The sequence below is a fragment of the Euleptes europaea genome, chromosome 19 (assembly GCF_029931775.1).
Source record: "Euleptes europaea isolate rEulEur1 chromosome 19, rEulEur1.hap1, whole genome shotgun sequence".
NCBI lineage: Eukaryota > Metazoa > Chordata > Lepidosauria > Squamata > Sphaerodactylidae > Euleptes > Euleptes europaea.
The window spans coordinates 9,485,368-9,506,777 of record NC_079330.1 but is presented as its reverse complement, the minus strand read 5'-3'; the positions used below and the strand labels follow the sequence as shown (position 1 = coordinate 9,506,777).

The 21,410-nt window shown below is 49.0% G+C and overlaps 1 protein-coding gene across 1 annotated transcript in view; it reads left to right on the top strand.

Annotated features, from left to right (window-relative positions):
- MEGF6 (multiple EGF like domains 6) overlaps positions 1-21,410 on the top strand; it is a 155,737-nt gene that overhangs the window by 129,912 nt on the left and 4,415 nt on the right. Inside the window, exons 22-34 of the mRNA XM_056865531.1 lie at positions 89-217; positions 2,594-2,722; positions 2,854-2,982; positions 3,730-3,858; positions 4,969-5,097; positions 8,733-8,861; positions 10,193-10,321; positions 12,570-12,701; positions 15,816-15,944; positions 17,758-17,886; positions 18,414-18,542; positions 19,854-19,982; positions 21,053-21,181. Coding sequence (XP_056721509.1) covers positions 89-217; positions 2,594-2,722; positions 2,854-2,982; positions 3,730-3,858; positions 4,969-5,097; positions 8,733-8,861; positions 10,193-10,321; positions 12,570-12,701; positions 15,816-15,944; positions 17,758-17,886; positions 18,414-18,542; positions 19,854-19,982; positions 21,053-21,181 — 1,680 coding nt within the window. The remainder of the gene's footprint in view (positions 1-88; positions 218-2,593; positions 2,723-2,853; positions 2,983-3,729; positions 3,859-4,968; positions 5,098-8,732; positions 8,862-10,192; positions 10,322-12,569; positions 12,702-15,815; positions 15,945-17,757; positions 17,887-18,413; positions 18,543-19,853; positions 19,983-21,052; positions 21,182-21,410) is intronic.

The window sequence follows — 21,410 nt, the reverse complement described above, 5'->3', positions numbered from 1 at the left end:
CCTCCTTATCTGTGCTTGACTTTGGGGCCCGCAGAGGAGCACCTCTTCCCAATTATCTTTCTTTCCCGTCCCTTGTTTTTCTCCCAAGAGTGCACCAAAGGAAGTTTCGGCCCAAACTGCCGGCACCGGTGCCAGTGTGATCACGGAGCCGCCTGCGACCACGTCAGCGGGGCCTGCACCTGCACTCCTGGCTGGAGGGGGACCTTTTGCGAGCGCCGTAAGTCACTCGGACAGGATGCTTTTGTGAGCCGAGGCTTGAAGCCTCTTGTAGGAGCCATTCCGCAGTGGAACAGGCTTCCTCTGGAGGTGGTGGGCTCTCCTTCACAGGGAAGAGCGCACGTCCCCCATTCAAATCTCTCTTCAGCCCTGGGCTTACTGTGAGAATTTCCAAGAGTGATTTTTTTTTTAAAGGGCACAAGATTAATCTATCATTCATAGTAGAGTACAAAATCATACAATCAGTTAAGTGCATAGATAAAGCCAATGATTTTTTATACAAGATTAAAGGCAAACAGTTCAGAAGTCTCCACGAAGGAGTGACTCATCTGTTTCCAATGAGCAAAAGTCCAAAACAATGTAATATATCATTCTCCACGGTTGCAAAGTAATGAATTAATCTCAGATCACACAAATCCCTGATGAACAAACCAGGGCCCCTACAGAGTATACAATACAATTAAGTATAAAATATATAAAATGTACCATATTTTGGGATTAAACAAAGGTTAAAATAAAGGATTAAAATAATCTAGCCATCCAACCAGACTGTGATATAATAAGCAATGATAATCATGATCATTGACCAATCTCTAGAAACCATATCACAGCAGCAACTTGAAATATTAGGCAGGCTTCAAAGATCCCGTCTCAGTAACATTACCAAAATTTTTGCAACTGAGGCAGTTGTTTCAGGCTTGACATCGGACAGTAGAGCAGTTAATATTTGGCTTTTATTATTGACTAAATCAGTATCAAGCAAATCTAACAGACAGTCATTACGAAGGCTCTCACCCAGGTGACATTCCAACATAATATGCATAAGCGAGTCTGGGGATCCTGAACCACAACAGGGGCAGAGTCTCTCCTGATACTGAATGTGATTGAATCTACCTAGTAAGACCTTTGATGGAAAGGCATTCATATGGGTTAAAAAAAAGGCTCTTCTTTGGTCTGGGTCAGCTAAATTATGAAAATAATGAGCCATGGAGCTTGGCTGTTTTCGATCGTGAGAATCTGTATGAGCTGTCTTTTGTACTATCACAAAATCACCTGCACTGTAAAGTAGTTACAAAATGAAAACCAGCACGCAACTCAATTCAAACAATTTCAAAATGTAATCAGTGTACAAAGCAGAACAAGCAAGTGCCATGACAACAGAGAGCAAAACAACAAAAAATGTGGAAGGAACAAAAACTCAAGGAAATAACGTTCCAACAGTATTAAACCCAGTCTAAATAGACTTCCACTAGTTTACTCGCAGGAGGGGAAGACAATGCAGACCCCAAAGTTCATGTGTATGCGAAATGATGGTGGTATGAAGTTGTAAGCAGGGGGGAGAATCACCCTCTGTTCAGCGGGAATAATGAGATGGAAAACGCCTTCCGGAATTACAACGTTTTTCGCAATTAATTTGCTTCTTCAGCCTAGAAGATGATCTTATTATCTCTCTATGCGCTCATGATGCTGCATCTTCTCTCAAAAAGCGCATTGACTGTTTAGATTGGATTTAATACTGTTGGAACGTTATTTCCTTGAGTTTTTGTTCCTTCTACTTTTTGTTGTTTTGCTCTCTGTCTGTTGTATTGTCATTGCACTTGCTTGTTCTGTTTTGTACACTGATTACATTTTGAAATTGTTTGAATTGAGCTGTCTTTTGTACTATGCCTATTAAAGGTTATTGAATTGAATTGAATTAATCTCCACAGTCACAGAAACGGGATCACCGGATGTTTCCTCATTTCGCTGTATAATAAAAGCTTCCTCAGTCTTTCCTATCAATCTTGATGAATATCATTAGTCTCACTGGGTAACGATTCAACAATCTTGTCTTGTGCATGTTGAATCTTTACTTAGTATCTTTACTAATGAAAGATATTCAGCAAGATTGACAGGAAAGACTGAGGAAGCTTTTATTATACAGTGAAACGAGGTAACATCCGATGATCCCGTTTCTGCAGCTGTGGAGATTGATATATTAAATCGTTTTGGACTTTTGCTCTGTTGGAAACAGATGAGTCACTCCTTCATGGAGGCTTCTGAACTGTTTGCCTTTAATCTTGTATAAAAGATCTTTGGCTTTATCATGCACTTAACTGATTGTATGATTTTGTACTCTACTATGAATGATAGATGAATCTTTGGTTTACTAACTTACAGGATAACTGTAAAATTATAACTTACAGACCAATTGCCATCGTGCTGTTTTGTTTATACGGGGTTGTATTTATCAGCATAGCTTTTCTACTGGTTGGCTACAGTAATTTTTTAAAAGGGCTTCAGACAATCTCAAGGGAAACATCTAAATTATATGCCTGGCCTCTCTCCATCAGGAACAGCATTCACACTCCCTTGTGGGGTTCTTTTCCCCCCCTAGCCTGTCCAGACGGGTTTTACGGGGTGGAATGCCGGGAGGCCTGCCAGTGCCTGAACGGAGCCCGCTGTAATCCCGTGACGGGGCGCTGCCTCTGCCCGGCTGGCTGGATTGGCCCCAACTGCAACCAGAGTAAGTGACTTATAGTAAAAACACGCTTCAAGCTAGACTCCTTCTCAGTCCAGCCAACCCTTACAGATGGTGCGGCGAGCTTCAGTATTGCATTCAAGAGCTCCCTCGTCCGCTGTCTGCTTCTCCTGCAGCTTGCCCTCCTCACTGGTACGGGAAGAACTGCAGCCAGGAATGCAGCTGCTTCAACAGTACCACCTGCGACCACATCAGTGGGCAGTGCCTCTGCGCACCTGGATGGACAGGAGCTGCCTGCGAGCAAGGTATCAGTTGCCAGTGCTTTGATCTACCTTTTGTCAAACTGGGCCTCTGGCCTCATTCAGCCAGCATAAAAGGCTGGTCCTCTTGATCCAGGGGGTCCCCAGCGGATTTTCCTGCCTCCCAGCATGGTAGAATCATAGACTCATAGAGTTGGAAGGGCCATAGAGGCCATCTTGTCCAACCCCCTGCTCAATGCATCCCTAGAGCATCCCTGAGAAGTGTTCGTCCAGCCTCTGCTTAAAGACTGCGAGTGAGGGGGAGCTCACCACCTCCCTAGGTAGCTGTTTCCACTGTTGAACAACTCTTACTGTAAAAAACCTTTCCCTAACATCCAGCCGGTACCTTTCTTCTTGTAATTTAAGCCCATTATTGTGAGTCCTATCCTCTGCTGCCAACAGGAACAGCTCCCTGCCCTCCTCTAAGTGACAGCCCTTCAAATACACCGGTCCTGCCTTCTCTGTTGTTGTTACCCCTTATGCCCAGAACTCTCTCCCAGAATGGCTGGCCACTGTGTGAACAGACTGCTGGATTTTATGGACCTTGGTCTGATCCAGCATGGCCTTTCTTAGGTTCTTATGTTCTTAGAATGCTTACAAGGTCTCTTCTCTGTCTCTCTCTTCCATCAAACCGAAGCATAAACCTTAGCTTAAGTCAAACTGGGATTCTGAAAATTCATTCCGGTGTAAAACTTAGGACTCTGTTTGAATCTGATCCGATGGTGGTGTTGGTTTTTCCTCCCCCCCCCCAAGGGTGTCCAGATGGTTTCTACGGGACAAGCTGCCAGCATCAATGTCTGTGTCAAAATGGCGGAACGTGTGATCCTGTAACTGGGCGTTGCAAATGCCCTGAAGGATGGATTGGATTGGCCTGCGAGCTGGGTAAAAATACACCTATTAGCCAATCAACTAGCCTCCCTCTTAGGAGGAGGGGCAGGGCAGATTCGCAAGCTGAACTCTCTGAATCTGTTGGGTTTAATGTTATTTTATGATATTTTTATGTTATTTTAATGTTTTGTATGGTGGATTGTGATGGCCTTCGGCCACAGACAATAAACTTAATCACATTCTGTTATCTGTTAGAATCTGTTGGGCTTTCAAAGAGGAGCAGAAATTTTAAAATGAGTTAAAAAATGGTACCACCTGTTGTCCCCTTTTCAGTATCAGGAATTCAGCTGGTATATTTATGCCTTTGCTTGATTTATTAGCTCGCTCCCAGCAGTGCCGAGTGAATAACATTAACATCCCAATTGAAATGGATCAAACCACCTTTATATCTGCTTATTCTTTCCCTCCAGAACATGACTGGACTCTGGCTTTCTCAAGCAACGCTTGGTTGTTTTTGAGATTTATTATTTTATCATTTTATTTACTTCATTTATAGTCCACCTTTCTCACTGAAACTCAAAATGGATTACGCAGGGTACTTTGATAACAGTCCATACAAAGAGACTCCTAGGTTGGGAGCCAGCGTGGCGGACTCTAAGCTGGAGAACTGGTGGACTCTAAGCTGGAGAGCCTGGTTCTATCCCCTGCTCCTCCACATGAAACCTGCTAGGTGACCTTGGGCCAGGCACAGTTCTCCCCAAACTCTCTCAGCCCACGTGGAGGCAGGCAATGGCAAACCGCCTCCCAACGCCCCTTGCCTTGAAAACCCTGTGGAGTTGCCATAAGTCAGCTGTGACTTGAAGGCACTTTCCACCACCAGGTTGATACAATCCATATGAGAAAACACTGAACGAGCATCTGGGGAAGGGTATATCTGACGAAGGGAGCTTTGACTCTGGAAAGCTCATACCCTGAAAATCTTGTTGGTCTCTAACATGTTACTGGATTCAAATCTAGCTGTTCTACTGCAGACCAGCATGGTTACCCTCTGATACCAAACGAGCAATGTCCTAGGGCTAGGATTTGGCAGCTCGTTGTCTTCTCCTTGCAAGATGAGTGCCAAAAGGCTGTATATACCTTCTCTGAACGCATCTTTTCCCTTAGAATGTGCCCAAGGAAAATACGGGGTGGACTGCAAGCAAAGCTGCAACTGTCTGAACGGAGGGCTGTGCGAGCGACAGTCGGGGCGTTGCCTTTGCCGCACGGGCTGGACAGGAGAGAGGTGCCAAATCCGTAAGTAGAAACATGCTGGGGTTCTCAGGGCCGAATTGCGTGTTATGTAGGAAATCCACAAATGGATTTCCCAATGTGCTTCATTTTCAATTGAAGGCAGCCCCCATATTGGCTTGGAGCATCAGTTCTTCAGGAAGGAGCATTTAAAACCCCACCCTGCATTTTCCTGATCTAAATCCCCCCTAGCCCCGTGCTGGGGAGACAACGAACAACTTGGGGCCAATTTAGATAGGGAAAATGATCCCTGACAAACAAACAAACTACCTTCAAATTGTGTCAAACATACACACATCCATCTGTAAAAATATTTTGAAATGGAAAGTGGAACAGCTTCCTGATGTCTTAGTTCCCTTTGGAAATAAGAACAGGGAAATAAGAACTCCAAAATCCAGAGAGAAATTCAGATCAGGAGACATTGAGAAGCACCTTTAATACGACGGGAAGGAGGGGTTTCTCGTCAATGCAGGCGTAGAACCAGAGAGAGAGAGTATGCACAGGCTCGGATGAAATTGAAATTTTCAGAAAATTTGGTGAAGTGGAAATTATCTACAAAATGGCAGGGGTGGTGCTTCAAGGGCAGATCGTTTGACAGGGGGCTAAAGAAGAACACTCCTGAGTTCAAGTGGTTCCCTGAGCTGAAATCAGAACTCCAAAATCCAGAGAGAAATTCGGTTTGGGAGACATCCTTAATACGACGGGAAGGATGGGTTTCTAACCAATGCAGGCATAGTACCAGAGAGTGAGGGTTCATGCAGACTGCAATGAAATTGAAATTTTCAGAAAATTCAGTGAAATGGAAATGATCTGTGAAACGGCGGGGTTGGTGCAGAACGCTTGACAGGGGACTAAAGAACGAGTTCAAGTGATTCCCTGAGCTGAGATCCATCCAACAGGAGACAGGACCCGAAAGGAGTTCTGGAAACTCCTAAAGTTTGCTGGAATTTTCCAGATGCAAATGACAACTGGCACCTCCCGAGTCTGGTTTCAATTACCCTTCCCTTCACGGAAAGGGCCAGGACTTGAGCTCTCGAAGGCCAGCCGCTCTACCTCTCTTTTACCTTCTCTCGGTGTTTGCCTTGGATGATCGCCCTTGGCTCCTTCTGTCTGAGGCAAGAGCCAGGTAACGAGGCCCGAGTGGACTTGGCATGCCCTGGGGGGGACCTCACGTGCCGCAACACGAGCCACCCTGCTTAGGTTACCCCCCCCCCCCCGCCCCACTTGGGAACTGGCGACTGCTGGGAATTTTGCCAAACCTCCAAGCGAGCCCCAGTTCCCCCCCCACACACACACATTTCAATCCCATCTCGGAGGGCTAAGGACTGGTGCCAAGTTGTCGGAGGTCTTTGGGCAACAGGCCAGCTTTTCACCCAGCAAATGTGCACGGGTTTGAGTTTCTTCCACACTTTTTCCTAAACCTTCTCTGCTGGTCCCCTGAGTGCCGGGAAGGTACATGAGGGGGGGTCAGTCTCGAGGTGCAAACCTTTTTTCACCCATTCTCACAGTTCTTTATCAGACATTTTCAGAGCAGTGAAAGATGGAAGGGTAAGAATTCTGGAGTGGGGCAGTGAAGAGAAAAGCAAGTGCACACACATGTCTCTCTACACATACACACCCCTCTTCTCTTCTCAGAGATTGTTATTGGTGGGCAGCTGCTGAGGCCAACAACTCTCAGAAAGACCCCTGACCCACGGCACCTCAGCAGAGGCAGCCACCAACTCCTCTCCCACTACATGGTGACAGCAGCTGGATCAGACCTTTCTTCGTTTAGATACTGATAGCCCACTTTTCTGGGAGGGAGGGTGGCATGAGGTAGCCCGATCTTGTCAGATCTCGGCACCTGAGCAGGGTCGGTACTTGGAAGGGAGACCACCAAGGAAGGCTCTGCAGAGGAAGGCAATGGCAAACCACCTCTGCTGCTCACTTGCCTGGAAAGCCCCTTGCTGGGGTCATCATAAGTCGGCTGCGACTTGATGTTGCTTTACACACACACACAGCTCTACAGGGCCACTCCCCAGCTGGTGGGATCCACCTGAAGGTCCCAACCAATGGGTTGAAGACCATTTGTAAAGTCTTCTAGCCCAACTTCTTGTTCAAAACAGGAAGGGCTAACTAGAGCATTCCTGGATGATCCTGGAGGTCTCCATGGCCCTTCTCCAACAAGTGACCCCCTTTCTCCCAGATAGTTGGTTTCGTTGTCAAACCGTTCTTACTGTTAGGAAGTTTCTCACAATGTTCAACCAAACCCTCCCTTCTTGTAACTTAAGTCCTCTGGAGCAGCAAGAATCCTCTGATCCTTTGCAACTTTTTGTGGCCGTTGCCAAGGAGCACAGAACAACTGGCCAACAATGCAACTGTTCACGTGCTTAGTTTTACTTAATTAGCAAACAGTTGGCATTAAAATCACGCTGCTTGTATTTGGTAAGCCTGACCCTTACCAAGATGGCTTGATCTGGCTTTGCTACCGCTTCAGACCTCCGCCTCCTTCGGCGAGGACAGAAGCAACAGCAAACTCTCGACTACCGGGGCTCGTCTCGCTAAATACCCTGGATTGTGGTGAGATTGTCCTGGCATCTGAAACCTTCTGACGGTGGCCAGGAATAACACTTCCAATAATGTTTGGCTCCATTCGAGGGAGAGCTTTTCACACCCGAGCGAGTCCAGAGGGAGAGGACTTTTTATGAGAAGCGTGGCGTGATTCGTTGCTTCCTCTCTTTCTTCCCTAGTCAGCACTCCCAATCCCTCAGGATGCCAAAAAAATTTTTTTTGGGACCTTTTCTCTGGCACGGTTTCTGCTGAAAACGCTCTGCTCCTAAGTTTCTGTTGGAGCAAAGGGACCTTTCGTGCTTCCCTTCAGCTTCAGACTTTGGTGGTGGTAAGGAAGAAATGCTGGTGAACAGTGAACAGTAAACACAATCGGAGACACCCCGGCCTTCAGCAAGGGAACGATTCATTGATGAAAACTACCTTGGGAGATCCAGGGGCAATTAAATAACAAAGCACCCATCTCTATCTTGGCCCTTCAGCACAGCTCACTCCTGAGTCCTTGAGATGAACGCAGCAGTTGGCAGTATTTTCAGTGTTTTCTCTCAGCCTCTCGAACCAGCATGGTGTAGTGGTTAACAGCCAGCATGGTGTAGTGGTTAAGAGCGGTGGTTTGGAGCGGTGGAATCTGAGCTGGAGAACCGGGTGACCTTGGGCAAGTCCCAGTTCTCTTAGAGATCTCACAGCCCCACCTACCTCACAGGGTGTCTGTTGTGGGGAAGGGAAGGTGATTGTAGGCCAATTGTAGGCATATACAAACCAACTCTTCTTCTGCTTCTGCTGCTTCTGCTTCTGCTTCTGCTTCTGCTGCTGCTTCTTCTGCTTCTGCTGCTGCTTCTTCTGCTGCTGTTTCTTCTTCTGCTGCTTCTGCTTCTTTTGTTGCTTCTGCTGCTGCTGCTTCTTCTAATTATTATTATTATTATTATACCCCTGGCTGTCATTTGTTTCTCCAACTGTATGATACCAGTTTGATGAATATTTTTGCTAAGAAGGGTCTTAGGGCTATCGTTGTTCCTTAGTCTGTGTTTACTTAAGGGTAGATTTATTGTGCTTCTTGGGAGGGCGAGCCGCTAAATCCTTTCTTCTCTTTGCAGCTTGCCCAGAGGGGACTTATGGGGACCAGTGCAAGAAGCAGTGTGACTGCGAGAATGGCATCTTGTGCCATCACGTCACAGGGGCTTGCGACTGCCCACCAGGGTGGAGAGGGCGTCATTGTGAAAAAGGTGAGAGAGCTGATGACAGTTCTGTTGGGGCCTGGTGATCTGGAGGCGAGCTGAAAAGTAACCAGATTAATAGGTAAGTGAGAATGGGCAGCTTGGGGACACTCTGTCTGTCCAGGAGCAGGTTGTTGCTCACACAGAGGAGTCTAGCCAGATACAGAAGCTTTAGAGGACCAGGGAGAAGTCCTATTGGCTTCCCTTGTGTCACCTGACTAGGGTTGCCAGATGCCAGGTAATGGCAGACAATTTCCTGCCAATTAGGGTTGCCTAACAGCTGGAGACCTGCTATTATAACTGATCTCCAGCCGATAGAGGTCAGTTTACCTGAAGAAAATGGCCGCTTTGGCAATTGGACTCTATGGCATTGAAGTCCCTCCCCTCCCCAAGCCCCAAAATCTCCAGGTATTTCCTAACCCGGAGCTGGCAACTCTACCGCCAATTAAGGGGGCTGCCCACTGCCCCTCAGCAGTCCAGCTGAAGGGGGTGATTAATGTCCAGATAAACCCGGAAGTGACGGGGATGCTCTAAAACATTCCTCCCAAAACTCTATGGAAACCATAAAGAAATAAATAATAACACTGAGTTAGGTCTTCTGCCCAGGAACCTAGGAACATGTACAAATAGGGTTGCCGGGTCCCTATTTGCCACCGGCAGGAGGTTTTGGGGGCAGAGCCTGAGGAGGGCAGGTTTTGGGGAGGGGAGAGATTTCAATGCCGTTGAGTCCATGTGCCAAAGCGGCCATTTTCTCCAGGTGAACAGATCTCTATCGGCTGGAGATCAGTTGTAGTAGCAGGAGATCTCCAGCTACTACCTGGAGGCTGGCAACCCTATGTACAGATCTCTCTTCCCTCCTATCCCCAGCAAGTAGGCCTTTTTTTGGATTTGAATTCAGGATCTCCCACCCCTTAAGTGATAATTAGGCATCTTTAATCACCTCTAACCAGCCCCTTCTGCGTTCCCACGAACACCAGGTTCAATACATTAGGGGCTTCCAGAATCCTGGCTAAGGCCAAATAATGGATCCCTCATAAACTTTACACTGGGGGGTTGGGAGAGAGTAGAGAGTTGGTGTGAAGTGACAGCCAGTTTTTCAGGGCCTGGGCTTTCCAGAGAAAGATGTTGGCTTGTTAGCAGCTTCCCCGTTGGAAGACCACCCAGCTGGGAAGCAAGCAGCTGAGTCCACAGGAAATTAAAGTCCTGCTTCCCCCCACTCCCCCCGAGGCTCCGACAATAACCCACTCTGCCGTTTTTTTAATAACTCCGCCGCTCCGTCGTCCCTGCTCGGGCGATGTCCGCCGCCCCGGCGCTGACTCTGTGTTTTCTGCTCCCCGCAGCCTGCCTGCCCGGTTCGTTCGGGAAAGACTGCGCCTCCAGATGCGACTGCCCTCCGGGACTACCCTGCAACCACATCACGGGCGAGTGCGGCTGCCCCCCGGGGTTCACGGGCCACGGATGTGAGCAAAGTACGTGCAGACCTCCCTGGCCGGGCCTGTGAACCGGGCGGGGCTCCTCAGAACGGCTCCAAAGGCATAAATGAGTAAATAACTCCACGCTTGGCCTGGCCAAATGGCGGATCGGATCCTGGCAGGTGTTGCCTGCTCACATAATCCTAATGTGGACGCGAGTGCCAAATGGGAAACCAGAGCAGTTCGCTCCGTCCAAGAGGATTAGATTAATAAACCCGGAGAGGGAGCCAGGCCTGGCACGGACTGCTGTAGCACAAACAGCTTGCTCAGTGCACATGTGGATTTCGAGGTTCTGTTTCCAAGGTTGGGCCTGTTCATATTCTCCAACTGAATTTACAAGGGATATCCCTCTTTTCAGGTACTTCTCCCTTGTAAATAGCTCTCCCTTTTTTGCTTTGCTTGTAACTTTTGGGGGATATAGGCTTGCCAATTGCCCAGTTGGGGCGGGCAAAAGTCCGCCAATCCGCCGGGCTGCCCGCCGACCAGCTGAGGGTCGGCAGGCAAAAGAGAGCCAAGTAGAGGAAGAGGCAAGCGACGCATGCGGGCACGACCCATGCAACGCGGACGCTCTAGCAATCTCCGCCGAAACTCTATGAAAACCATCGGCACATCGTGTGGGGCACACGCACGTCTTGCAGGGCATGCGCGCTTGTCCCGCGCTCCCAGCCACGCCCCAGCAAAGCTCCCACCAGTGGAGCAAAAGGACCTGGCAACCCTAGGGGGGACACCATGCTCAAACATTGTTGAGTGTGATTTGCTAGCGTTGTCATTCTTCAAAGTTCATCTTCCCTCCCCCTGCTGAGGTTTCTCGAAGTTAACGATTCCGAAGTGGTCAGTCTTTTATCTCACGCACATGGGCAGTCTTTTATCTCACACTCATGTACACTAAAGTCATGCTGAACCCTTGCTGTACTCGCTGAGGTCTATTAGGGCCATTGGAGGGAAGGCAGCATGGTATGGCCCGACCTTGTCAGATCTTGGAAGCTAAGCAGGGTCGGCACTTGGAAGGGAGACCTCCAAAGAAAACTCTGCAGAGGAAGGCCACGGCAAATCGCCCCTTGCCTTGAAAGCCCTTTTCTCGGGTCGCCATAAGCCAGCTGTGACTTGTTGGCACTTTACACACACACATTAGGGCCATTATTTTTTTTTCCTGGTATATTTTTTACCAAACAAAACATGTTTTGGCTTTTCAATCCATAGAGGACTGGCTACTTCTGAGCAAGCCAATAGCAGCATAAAGCAGGTAGAACCCAGCATGAAGCAAGAGGCAAAATTTCCTCTGTGGAATGTTTGAGAAAGGCCCTTGCTGAGGGTGCGTGGGCTACCTCCTCCTTGCCAGCTGACCCCCTCCTGTCCCTTAAACAGCTGTTAGGGCTGCAGAAGACGGCAGGTGATGCTTTTCAGACCACCGAGATGAACGCTGACACTTGCTAATTCCCACCAGTCCATGTACAGTAAGAGGCAGAACCCCCAGTGTTAAAAAAGCTGGCAACCCCAAACCGCACAGGGGATAGAGACCCCGATGGTGCTGCGACTTGACGGCACGTTCCACCACTAACCTTCCACGCATGGAAAATTAGAATGCCCGAGACAGTTCTCGTGTCCCTGACATGGTATCGCTTGATGTTTCAGGAGTATTTTGGGGGTGGGGGTGGTAGTGGTGTTATTTAGTGCAGCCCGAAGATGGAAGATGGTAGCATATAACTTGGCCGCATGTTTTAATCAGCTCAAAATCATTCTAGCAAACCCAATTAGGGAAGATGATGCTAGTCCTCATTGTTTATACCTTTCTCAAAATGTTATATATATGCTGCAGTTTTTCATTTCTTTGTGCCTGCTTCTCCCCTTTACATATGAGTTGGATTAAAACACTGCAAAAAAGCAATCTTGCCGGGGTCCTATATGTATGATTGCATCAAGATTCTTGCAGTGCGGTGTTTAAGCGGTATGCAGGCACACTTGAGCGCATCACTAAAACATGGCACAGAAAGACTCTCATGCAGTCCTCATGTATGATCACATCAGAATTGCTTTTTTGCAGTGTTTGGCCCATGTCTGATTACACATGTCAAGTGGGTATAAAGTTCAGACCAAAGCTAGCTTCAATTCCAGATGTTCTGGAAAAACCACATATGTAGGCTGGCCCGGTGATAGAATCTCTGCCCTGGTTGTTTTGCTCTGAAGTGCATCCAAACCTCCCTCTTTCATAGTAGTTCTTGTCCTGCTGTCCTTTTCTCCCATACAGCCTGTCTGCCAGGGACTTTTGGGCCAAACTGCGGCAGGATTTGCCGGTGCGCAGGAGTGAACCACGACTGCCACCCAGTGACCGGGGAGTGTATCTGCGCGTCGGGATTCTTTGGCAGCAATTGCCGGCAAAGTGAGTTCTCCCCAAACCGTTGCTTTTCTGTGTGGTGTTCACATCCCCCAGTTTTAGCTTCTAAGAAAGGTGATTCCGTAACTTTCCCACGTTGATTGTTCCTTTTTTTGAATTGCTCCGAGAATAGGAAGGGCCCTGAGGATGGAGAAACCCTTCCCACCTGGTTGGCCACTGTGTGAACAGACTGCTGGACTTGATGGGCCTTGGTCTGATCCAGCAGGGCTTTCCTTATGTTCTTATAGAGAAATTGGTCTGCTTTCTACCCTAGGTCCCTCTCCATTTACAGAAAGAAAACTGTTAAATGGCTGATCTTTGGGGATTGCTTAGTGCTGTGTGCTAAAACGACGAGAGTTAGAATCATAGAGTTGGAAGGGACCACCAGGGTCATCTAGTCCAACCCTCTGCACAATGCAAGAAGTTCACAGCTACCTCCCCCACACACCCCAAGTGACCCCTACTCCATGCCCAGAAGATGGCCAAGATGCCCTCTCTCTCATGAACTTCCCAAGGTCACAGAATCAGCATTGCTGACAGATGGCCATCTAGCCTCTGCTTAAAAACTTCCAGGGAAGGAGAACTCACCACCTCCCGAAGAAGCCTGTTCCACCGAGGAACCGCTGTAACTGTTAGAAAATTCTTCCTAATGTCTAGACAGAAACTCTTTTGATTTAATTTCAACCCGTTGGTTCTGGTCCGACCTTCTGGGGCAACAGAAAACAACTCGGCACCCTCCTCTATATGACAGCCCTTCAAGTACTTAAAGATGGTTATATCCCCTCTCAGTCTTGTCCTCTGCAGGCTAAACATCCCCAGCTCCTTCAACCTTTCCTCATGGGACTTGGTCTCCAGACCCCTCACCATCTTTGTTGCCCTCCTCTGGACACGTTCCAGCTTAGTCTATATCCTTCTTAAATTACTTCTCTGTGTACTCTGCCAAAACAAAAAGGTGGAATGAGGGCGGTCATTCCCCCCTCCTCATTTTCCAACAGATTCTCTGAACACCCCATGAGGTCTCCTTGCGCCATCTTGTCTCCTGGGTACAGCTAGTTCTGTTGTGCTTAGGGTTGCCAACCTCCTGGTAGTAGCCGGAGATCTGCTAATACAACTGATCTCCAGTTGATAAAGATCATTTCCCCTGGACAAAATGGCCGCTTTGGCAATTGGACTCTATGGCATTGAAATCCCTCCCCAAACCCCGCCCTCCTCAGGCTCAGCCCCAAAAACTTCCCGGCGGTGGCGAAGGGGGACCCGGCAACCCTGGTTGTGCATGAGGTCCTGCATGGAACTGCTGATCATCTCTGCACGTCTCGGTGGGTTGGTTGGAAGGAAAGAATGTTCCACTTTTGCAAGGAGGAAGAAACCCCCCCCACACACACACACACCACCACCCTCTCCCCATCATGTTCTGCATAATGTCTACAGCAGATGCCTGGACCTCTCAGCAGTTCCAAGGAGTCCTCCCTAGCTGGCAACTCTTAATGCGGTTCTTGCAAACAGGCCATATGGGGAGACTCCTGTTTCCAGCCTCAGAGGGAAATGCCGCATGAAACAAGAGTCGTGCCTCTCCATCCCCTGGGCAGGTTTGCAAAGTCTGTGATCGTTCTGCCAGCTTGGGAAGGCTTTGTTTCAAGGCAGAGGCCTGGGGCTTCCTCCCCTTCGCCCCATTCCATCCCACCTAGTCAGCCAGCTGCTTATTCGAGAGTATTTGGTTGCCCCTGCTCTTTACAAGGATGACTTTTACACCCGCAAGGAAAAGAAGCAGAAGAGGCCAGAATGTAGGGTTGCCAAGCTCCGGGTACTAGCTGGAGATCTCCCGCTATTACAACTGATCTCCGGATGAGAGAGATCAGTTCACCTGGAGAAGATGGCCGCTTGGGCAATTGGGGAGGGACTTCAATGCCACAGAGTCCAATTGCCAAAGTGGTCATTTCCTCCAGGTGAACTGATCTCTGTCATCTGGAGATCGGTTGTAACCCTGCCCTCCTCAGGGTCCGCCCCAAAAACCTCCCGCCGGTGGCAAAGAGGGACCTGGCAACCCTACCAGAATGGGAAGGGCCGTGGCCGTGGTAGAGCATCTGCTCTGCATGCTGTAGGTCCCAGGTTCGATCCCTGGCGTCTCATACAATCACAGGTTCATAGAGCTGGAAGGGGCCATACAGGCCATCTAGTCCAACCCCCTGCTCAATGCAGGATCAGCCTAGAGCGGTGTTTCCCAACCTGGGGTACAAACCAGGACATTTAGGGGTACGTAAAAAAAAATTGTATAGTGGTGGGAAAAGACATATACATCAACAGCATAAGACAAGATACAAGACAAAAGTTGTGAAGTGAATTGAATGTTATGATGGGTGGTGGAGTGGGTTTCCTTTGTTATTTAACCTCGAGAAAAGCCCTGTTCCCGCACTTCGTTTTTTTGCCAGATTATAGTAACAAATGCAATGTATTAATCAATGCAATGTAGTTTATTTTTAGGTCATCTGTGATGTATATACTTGAATTCATTGCATCTTTTGAGTTTTGAGTATAAATATGCCTGTTCCCCTTAGTATTCCATTGCTTTTTAATCCCGTTATTGGGCTCTTTATTTACAGTTACGACATATACATTTGAAATGACAGCAAGTATATTAATTACATTTTGGTCACATCATGAGATGACAAGAGTCACTGGAATAGACAGTCATGCTAGGAAACGTTGAGGGCAGCAGGAAAAGAGGAAGACCCAACAAGAGATGGACTGACTCGATAAAGGAAGCCACAGCCCTCAATTTGCAAGATCTGAGCAAGGCTGTCAAAGACAGGACATTTTGGAGGACTTTCATTCATAGGGTCGCCATGAGTCGGAAGCGACTTGACGGCACTTAACACACACACACACATATTAATTACAAACGTTTTGGTTAATATGAAGGGTACAATTTGTGGCAGTGGGCTGCCAACCACTGGCCTGGAGCATCCCTGACAAGTGTTTGTCCAGCTGTTGCTTGAAGAGTGCCAGTGTGGGGGAGCTCACTACCTCCCCAGGGGGCGTCGGCATTCTGCCACTCTGACCATCCAAAATTCTGCCCTGGATTTTTTTTTAATTGTAATTTCTTCCCCCCACCCCCACCCCCAGGATGCCCTTCCGGGCGCTACGGCCCAAACTGCAACAGGCAATGCAGCTGCAAGAACGGGGGGCGTTGTGAGACCACCACAGGGGTGTGCCTGTGCCCCGCGGGGTACGTGGGGGCTGACTGCAGTACCGGTGAGTGGGCTGGGATTCTGCCACTAATTTGTTGGATTATTGAGGGCTTCATTATGGCCAAATCCTTGTTAAATTAGCAGAGTGCACAAAGGCTATTGTGCACAGAGAAGCTCATCCAAACCTCTGTGCGTGCCAGGAACGAAATTGCTAGGAGCCTTTTGTCTATTTAACTAATATACTGCATTTATTGTAGGAAATCCATTCCTGGATAGGATAGAGTAAAGTATAGTTGCCCATCTATTCTAACTAACTAGGATGGAGGGAGATCCAAGACATGCGTCCTTCCCTCGTGGTGGCAAGATGGAGAAGAGTGCCAGCGTGTGTGAGGAGGTGGGGAAGAAGCAGGAAGGAAGTTTCCCTAAGAGTAGCAGTCTACACATGAAAGTGATAGCTCAGAGCAGTAGAGAAAGGATGCCCCAGTGTCTTGTCCCCTCTAGCTCTCTGATTCACTAGTTTTGTCCCCCTCTGGAGTCTGAAGTTAAGAGACAGCGCAAAGTCCTTCACTTCCAACATGGTTGTCATGCGTAGCACACATACGCACGTGTGGCGCATGAGGAAGAGGACATTAAGCAGTGGTTCGCTTTCCCTGTGATCTAAAGCAGGGGTGTCGCACTCAATTGTTACAAGGGCCAGATATGACATAAACGTCACTTGGTTGGGCTGGGCCATGCCTCATCAGCCCAGATCGAGAGGGGTGTGTGTGGCTGCCTTGAGTGGCTCTTGGAGCGGTGGAGCCTGATCTGGAGAACCGGGTTTGATTCCCCACTCCTCCACATGAGTGGTGGAGGCTAATCTGAGGAACTGGATTTGTTTCCCCACTCCTACACATGAAGCTGGCTGGGTGACCTCGGGCTAGTCACACTCTCAGCCCCACCTACCTCACAGGGTGTCTGTTGTGGGGAGGGGAAGGGAAGGTGATTGTAAGCCGGTTTGATTCTCCCTTAAGTGGCAGAGAAAGTCGGCATATAAAAACCAGCTCTTCTTTGTGGGCCGGATAAGTGCTCTCAAGGGGCCGTATTCAGCCCTCGGGCCTTATGTCTGACACCCCTGATCTAAAGTGACAATGTTTGGAGCTTTTGGGTTTAGAAAGATGATGATTAAAACGCCAAAGAATGAAGTTTATAAAATCATGGCTATAGTTAGGGTTCATTTTTGTGAAATATGGAGATGACTGCTAGTTCAGGTGTTGCTTCTAGCTTTGTTAACATGCACTATGCTTTATGGCATACCAGAAGACACATTTGGTCCCCAGGGGCTTACAGTCAAAAACTAAAAAAAAGGAGAAAGAGAGGAGGCAAAGGGAGGGGAGAGAAGATACATGAAGGAAGAATGTATTAATTTATGTATTAGAACATTTATATCCTGGCTTTCCTTGTGGTTCAAGGCAGACTTTCTTTGTCAATAATGATCATGGCCTTACTTATGGGACTGGTGGTGTGGTGGCGTGGTGTAGTGGATAAGAGCAGTGGTTTGGAGCGGTGGACTCTGATCTGGAGAACCAGGTTTGATTCCCCCACTCCTCCACATGAGCAGCAGAGGCTAATCTGGTGAACTGGATTTGTTTCCCCACTCCTACACACGAAGCCAACTGGGTGACCTTGGGCTAGTCACAGCTTTCTCAGCCCCACCTCCCTCACAGGGTGTCTGTTGTGGGGAGGGGAAGGGAAGGTGATCGTAAGCCAGTTTGAGTCTCCCTTAAATGATAGAGAAAGTCGGCATATGAAAACTAACTCTTCTAATGACTTGAAATGGTTTACAAATGACACTGTTGTAAACAGGGCCTGTTGATTTTTGTTTTTAAAAAATTCCTTAGCTTGCCCAGCTGGTCGTTATGGCACCGACTGTGCACTCGTGTGCCCCTGCGGTGATGGTGCCACCTGTCATCCCGTGACTGGTTCCTGTGCTTGCCCTCCAGGGAGAACTGGCCCCCACTGCGAACACGGTAAATATTTACCTGGTCATGTTGCCTAAAGGAGGGAAGGGAGCGTGGTATAGCCCGACCTTGTCAGATCTCGGAAGCTAAGCAGGGTCAGCCCTGGTTAGTACTAGGATAGGAGATGACCAAGGAAGTTCAGGGTGGTTTGCCAGTGCCTTCCTCTGCAGAGTTTTCTTGGAGTTCTTCCATCCAAGTTCTCACCCTGCTTAGCATCTGAGATCTGACGAGATTGGACTATACCATGCCACCTTCTCTCATGGGATGTGTGATGTACATTTTGATAGGATATTGCAAAAAACGAGAGAGAGAGAGAGAGAAAGATGACCGTATATATGACTGCATTTAAATTGTTTTTGTGCAGTGTTTCCCTGATGTGCATGTTCCCTTGTGAGTATTAACATCATCGAAAAGCACCATTTTACAAAGATTGTGTGCATGTTAAGACTTTTTTGTGTGTGTTGCCCGGGCACAGCTATTATAACCAGATAGGTGTCGTATAAATCCTGCTTATGCCTCTTTCTCTCCTCTCCCAGGCTGTCAGAAGAATCAATACGGGGCTGGCTGCCAGCAGACATGCGCCTGCCGTAACGGGGGGATCTGCCTTTCAACCAATGGCTCCTGCCTGTGCGGACTCGGGTGGACAGGGAGATTTTGCGAACTCGGTAATTCTGCTCTTGGGATTCCCCGTCTTCCTGGCAAACAAGCATGCTACTAGTCCTTACGTCTTGGTCCCATCTCAGGCACTAGCCCACCGGAGTTCCATGGGGCGGGGAGGGTGGGTGGGTGGTCACTGCCAAGCCCAAGACAAAATGTCAGGGCCTGTTCAAACTCACACACAGTGGGATTGCTCTTGGCCTGTCCCACGGCAGGTGGGGGATTGCATCTTTGGATGTCCATTCGCTTCCTGTGCATTTCGGGGAGACAGACTTTAACTGACTTACTTTACTAGCCAGGCACGGAGAGAACAGGGTCTCTAGAAGTATTTCCAGATGGGGGGCACTTATTAGTCTGTGGAAAGAGTAATGGAGCACCTTGGAGACTAGCAGATTTATTGTGGCTTGAGCTAGACTCTAGAGTGAGCCCGGTTCAGATGTTACCCTTGCCAGATGTGTATGTATGGGTCTAGACAAAAATAACAGAAAAAGAAGAAGGGTTGGTTTTTAGACCCCGATTTTATATACCTTTTAAGGAGAATCAAACCGGCTTACAACCTCCTTCCCTTCCTCTCCCCACAACAGACAGCTTGTGGGGGGGGGGACCGTGTGTGTGTGTAAAGTGCCGTCAAGTCGCAGCCGACTTATGGCAACCCCTTTTGGGGGGTTTTCATGGCAAGAGACTAACAGAGGTGGTTTGCCAATGCCTTCCTCTGCACAGCAACCCTGGACTTGCTTGGTGGTCTCCCATCCAAATACTAACCAGGGCTGACCCTGCTTAGCTTCTGAGATCTGATGAGATCAGGCTAGCCTGGGCCATCCAGGTCAGGGGGGGACTGAGAGAGCTCTAAAAGAGCTGTGACTAGCCCAAGGTCACCCAGCAGGCTTCATGTGTAGGAGTGGGAAAACCAAACTGGCTCTCCAGATTAGAGTCCGCCGCCCATGTGTAGGAGTGGGGAATCAAACCCGGTTCTCCAGATCAGAGTCCGCCTCTCTTAACCGCTACACCACGCTGGCTCTAGCAAAGGGTGGGACTGAAAAGCCGTGAAACGGAAGAGTACCTTTCTTTTATGCCCACTGAATTTAATGCCAGCGAGAGAAGAGGTAATCTGGTCAGAGCGTTGTTTGTTTAGCAGAGATGTCAGGGAGTTTCCAGTGAGGAAGGTGCAGTCCTGTTATAAACGAGCAGGGGAAATTTGGAAGCCAGCTGGTTAAGAAACCCGTATCACAGTCCCCAGTTTTCCCTGCTGAGTTTGGAAGAAAACACCCCTTTGTGGGTTTTTGTGATGGCGATAATCTGAGAAGCCGCGTTCCCTACAGGATGCCCCCCAGGGAAGTATGGGGCCGACTGTCAGCTGAGCTGCCCCTGCCGAAATAACATGACCTGCGATCCAGTGACGGGGACATGCCACTGTGACAAAGGATGCTACGGGACCTTGTGCGAACACCGTAAGCCCCAGTAACTTTGTTTGTCCAGGAATACATTGCGGGCCCAGTAGCCGCCTGTTGCCATGCAAGTGGTTGCAGGTATTCTCTTGCCCTGGGCAACGTAAAGCCATGGCAGCTTCTTGTACTACTGCTGCCTGCGCCCTCCTACACCGCCAGTGCTGGGAATGAAGAGTGTTTTGGTGCACTGGAAACTTGTACCACCCCCTCAGCAGTTGGCTTGGCTGGATGGGGAGGGGCTGTGGCTCAGTGGTAGAGCATCTGCTTGGCATGCAGAAGGTCCCAGGTTCAGTCCCCGGCATCTTCAGTTAAAGGGCCTGGGGAAGTAGGTGATGTGAAAGGACCCCTGCCTGAGACCCTGGAGAGCCGCTGCCAGTAGACAATACTGACTGATGGACCAAGGATCTGGTTCAGTATAAGGCAGCCTCCTGTGTTCTCTTGGGGAGAGGCTGTGGCTCAGTGGGAGAGCATCTGCTTGGCACGCAGAAGGTCTCAGGTTCAATCCCCAGCATCTCCAGTTAAAGGGACGAAGCAAATAGGTGATGTGAAAGACCTCAGCCTGAGACCCTGGGGAGTCGCTGTCGGTCTGAGTAGACAATACTGACTTTGATGGACCAAGGGTGTGATTCAGTAGAAGGCAGCTTCAGGTGTTTATGTGACAAATGGCCAAAGAAGGAAATCTGATTCATGTCAGAGCATTTCATTTCCCAGGCTCCACTTCGTATGCACAGTTACCAGTTGCTGCTGAACGGCCTCTGGTGGGGTTCTAGGCGTTTGATCGACAGGGCAGTAATGACACGCCAGAGAGTTGCGTTGGGCTAGATGGTCTTGGGAGGGGCAGGTCTAACTCTGGCCCACCATTCTGTCGGAGGAGAGAGAACCAGGCCCCTCCCATCAGCCTGCCTCCCACTCAGACTCCAGCCATGCCTCGACCCTACGGAGTCATGGCCAAAGCTCAGCGATATCTGAGCCGTGGAGAGGATTTGGAGCGTCTTAAGAGTTCCCTCAAATTTCCTTCAAAAAGTCAAACCATGATAATATCTTTCTGCCGCTTTCCGGCATCTTTTACCCAGCCTGCCCAACTGGTTTCCACGGAGCTGGCTGCCAGGAGGCGTGCGATTGTATGAACGGAGCAACGTGCGACCCGGTGACCGGTGAATGTGTTTGTCCTCCTGGCTTCTACGGTGACCGATGCCAGACAGGTGCGTATCCCTGTTCCCCTCCCCAGGTCCCTTTAGAAATCAAACCGAGGCAAGACATAAAGTCCTAGAGTCGGAAGGGACCTCAGAGGCCATCAAGTCCGACCGCTTGCTTAAGGCAGGAAATCCAAAGCCCAGGTTTGAGTGACGCGGCGCTTTGCGATGCGGCGCTTCCTGGACCAAACCTGCAAGTGACGTAAGCGTGCCGCTCACGGCCGCGCACACGTGTGGC